General features: G+C 33.7%; 1 protein-coding gene across 1 annotated transcript; it reads right to left on the reverse strand.

Moving 5' to 3' along the window:
• Positions 1-308: 308 nt before the first annotated feature.
• Positions 309-2947, reverse strand: LOC132804030 (uncharacterized). Its single transcript, XM_060817911.1, has 5 exons — positions 2368-2947; positions 1407-2285; positions 1182-1289; positions 725-1091; positions 309-588 (listed from the first exon to the last, which is right to left on the reverse strand). The coding sequence occupies exons 1-5, from the start codon at positions 2945-2947 to the stop codon at positions 309-311; spliced, it is 2214 nt and encodes a 737-aa protein (XP_060673894.1).
• Positions 2948-3340: the final 393 nt, after the last annotated feature.

The raw sequence follows: 3340 nt of genomic DNA on the forward strand, positions 1-3340 counted from the left end.
TGAGTACAACTCATCAGTTACCATTGGATATTTAAATCTACTGAAATATTTTATCTATGAAAATGTAATTTTAATTAATTAACAATACTTACATATCAAGCTGGAATTTTACCTTTTATAACTAAAAAATACATACCCTTTGTTCAAACCATTGTGGAAATTCCTTTTCTTGTACCTGCAGAATACTTGTGACACCCCTATTTTGCAATAGTTTGGTGTGCTCACTGCAAAAATGTAATTTAATTAGAAGTATGGATTTATAATTTACTTATTTTGAACTTCAACTAATAATATATAAGTTTTGGTTCTTACTCAAAATATGGCTGCAACTCACAGCAATTGTAAAGGATGTACCAATGAGCTTTTTTATAATCATCATCTTTCAGTTCAACAAATTGAGGTTTCCCCAACAAGTTCACAGGTTGAGTGAATACTGACAAAGTCGAAGCAATCTGATTCTCACCATCTTTATTACGTTCTGGCAGATTGAATCGAGTTTCAATACCATGAAGGTACATTGAACAATAAGTTAATGCCTCATTGACAACATAACCCTCTGCTATTGAACCTTTTGGATGAGCTTTATTTCTCACATATTTTTTCAATGTTCCCAAAGCTCTAATAATGAATGAAAAATATCATAAAAATAAAAAAAAAGTAAAAAAATAAAAAAAATTAAAAGAATGTAAATTGATTGATCAACTTTAATAACCAAAGGCTTTACCTTTCAAAAGGATACATCCAACGAGTATGTATTGGTCCTACCATTTTTGTCTCATATGGTAGGTGAACTGCTAGATGAACCATGATATCAAAAAAGGCTGGAGGGAATATTCTTTCCAATTTACACAATGTAAGTATTATCCCCTCTTGTAACATATCCAAGTCTGAAACAGATAGAGTTCGTGCACAAAGTTTTTGGAAGAACATGCACATTTCAATAATTGTTCCACAAACCTCTTTCTTAATGTAAGATCTTATACCCACGGGAAAAAGTTGTTGCAAAAGAACATGACTATCATGAGTTTTCAAACCTGATATCTTACCATCCTTAATGTTCACATTCTTTGAAATATTAGCAGCATCGCCATCTAGAAATTTGACAGACTTCAAAAACTTACAAAACTCATGTTTTTCATCCCTTGTTAATGAAAAACATGCCAAAGGTTTCAAAACTTTACCGCCAGTTTCTTGTAAATGCAATTCTTTTCGAATATTCAGATCCTTTAAATCCATATGTGCCTTGTCAGTATCCTTCGACTTACCTTTGATCTCCAACATTGTTCCAACTATATTATCACAAATGTTTTTCTCAATATGCATCACATCCAAATTGTGCCAAAATTTTAATTTAGACCAATATTCTAGTTTAAAAAATATGCTTTTCCTTGTCCAATTTAATTCACAGGCAGCACGTTTTCTCTTTTTATCCACATTGTTAGGATGTTTCCCCGGTCTGCTCTCAATTGTCCTATCTAACTGTTGTAATATTTCAGCTCCTGAAAACTGCCTTGGAGCTAACCTTCGTTCAGGCTTTCCATCATATTGTCGATTATTTCTCCATGCATGATTTATGGATAAATATCGACGATGTCCCATGTAACAAATCTTACTTCTTAAAGCTTGGGAAGAAGTATCTTCATTACAAGTCGGACATGCTTTGTATCCTTTGGTACTCCATCCAGAAAGTGTTCCATATGCTGGAAAGTCATGTATTGTCCACAACATTGCTGCATGCATTGTAAACCTCTCCTTTTTAGAGATGTCATAAGTGGTGACACCATTTGTCCATAGATCTTTCAATTCATCAATCATGGGCCGTAAGTACACATCAATGTCTTTTCCAGGTGCCGTTGGGCCTGGTATTAATAGTGACATCATCGAAAAAGTCTCTTTCAGGCACTTCCAAGGTGGCAGGTTATAAGGCACTAACATCACTGGCCACATGCTATACGAAGTACTCATGTTACTAAAAGGATTAAATCCATCAGTGGCAGCACCTAGCCGGACATTACAAGGATCCATAGCAAATATCAGATATTGTTCATCAAAGTGCTTCCATGCTTCTCCATCTGCTGGATGCCTCAATACTCCATTTGTGTTAGGACGCTTCTCTTTGTGCCATCTCATATCAATAGCAGTATGGTGAGATGTAAATAATCTTTGCAATCTTGGAGTGATAGAAAAATATCGAAGCACCTTTTGAGGGATCCTTTTCCCCTCAGTACCTTGAAATTTGTATCTCGGTTCAGCACATATTGGACATTTATCCAATTCAGCTGATTCTTTCCAAAACAATGCACAATCCCATTTACAAGCATGAATCGTTTCATATCCTAATCCAAGTGCATGAAGTGTACATTTTGCCTTGCTCTGGAAGTGCTTCCTTGAGAAGTTCAAGCAACATACTAAATGACTTGTTACTCCAATGGTTTAAAGCTTTTATATGCATTAACCTGACCAAAAAAGTCAATGCAGAGAATTTTGTACACCCTGGATATAACTCGCTTTCAACTTCAGCAAATAATCCTGAAAATTCTTTATTTCTATGATCTTGATCTCCAATGTGACCTTTATATGCATCTACATCAATATCCATGTCACCTGTAGCATCTTGCAATGCTACCCTGATATCATCATTATCATCTTCTTCCTGATCATGTTCAACAGCTTCATCATCTTCCTCAAAACCCATTTCAATACCTTGAAAATTCAATGCCTCTCCATGATAAATCCAATTGTGATAATCTGGTGAAAATCCTTTCACCCATAAATGTCGTTTAACTACACTTATATCTTGGAAATACACATTCCGACAATATCGACAAGGACATCTAGTCCTATTATCTTCATCTAAATGATGTTTAGCCAATTCAATAAATGATTTAACACCATTTGTGTATTCACCTGACAGCTTATCATGACACCATATCCATTTTTTTTCCATAACTTCCTAGAAGAAACCAATAGTATAGTTATAAGGATATAATATATTAAGCACTTAAAATAACTTAACTTGTACAATATTGAAGCTAAAATGGGTTTAAGTGTCTCAATACACAGCAAGATAGCATTAAAGGATAGGAAATTAAAAGAATAATAAACTAGTTAACTAGCAAAAGGAGAATAGATATTGCAATATTCATATACTCAAAGACATGAAATGGTCTATTTAAAAAAAAAAAACAACAAAAAGAACAATGATAGGTATACTAAGCATTATTCATTCCACTAATATTTGTTTTTGGAGTATATTCATAGCCATCTAGAATTAACATTGATAATCAACTTCACTTTATCATAATAAAGATAAAACTTCAATGACCTTGTGTCCAGTATG

The sequence above is a fragment of the Ziziphus jujuba genome, chromosome 6 (genome assembly GCF_031755915.1).
Source record: "Ziziphus jujuba cultivar Dongzao chromosome 6, ASM3175591v1".
NCBI classification, from domain to species: domain Eukaryota; kingdom Viridiplantae; phylum Streptophyta; class Magnoliopsida; order Rosales; family Rhamnaceae; genus Ziziphus; species Ziziphus jujuba.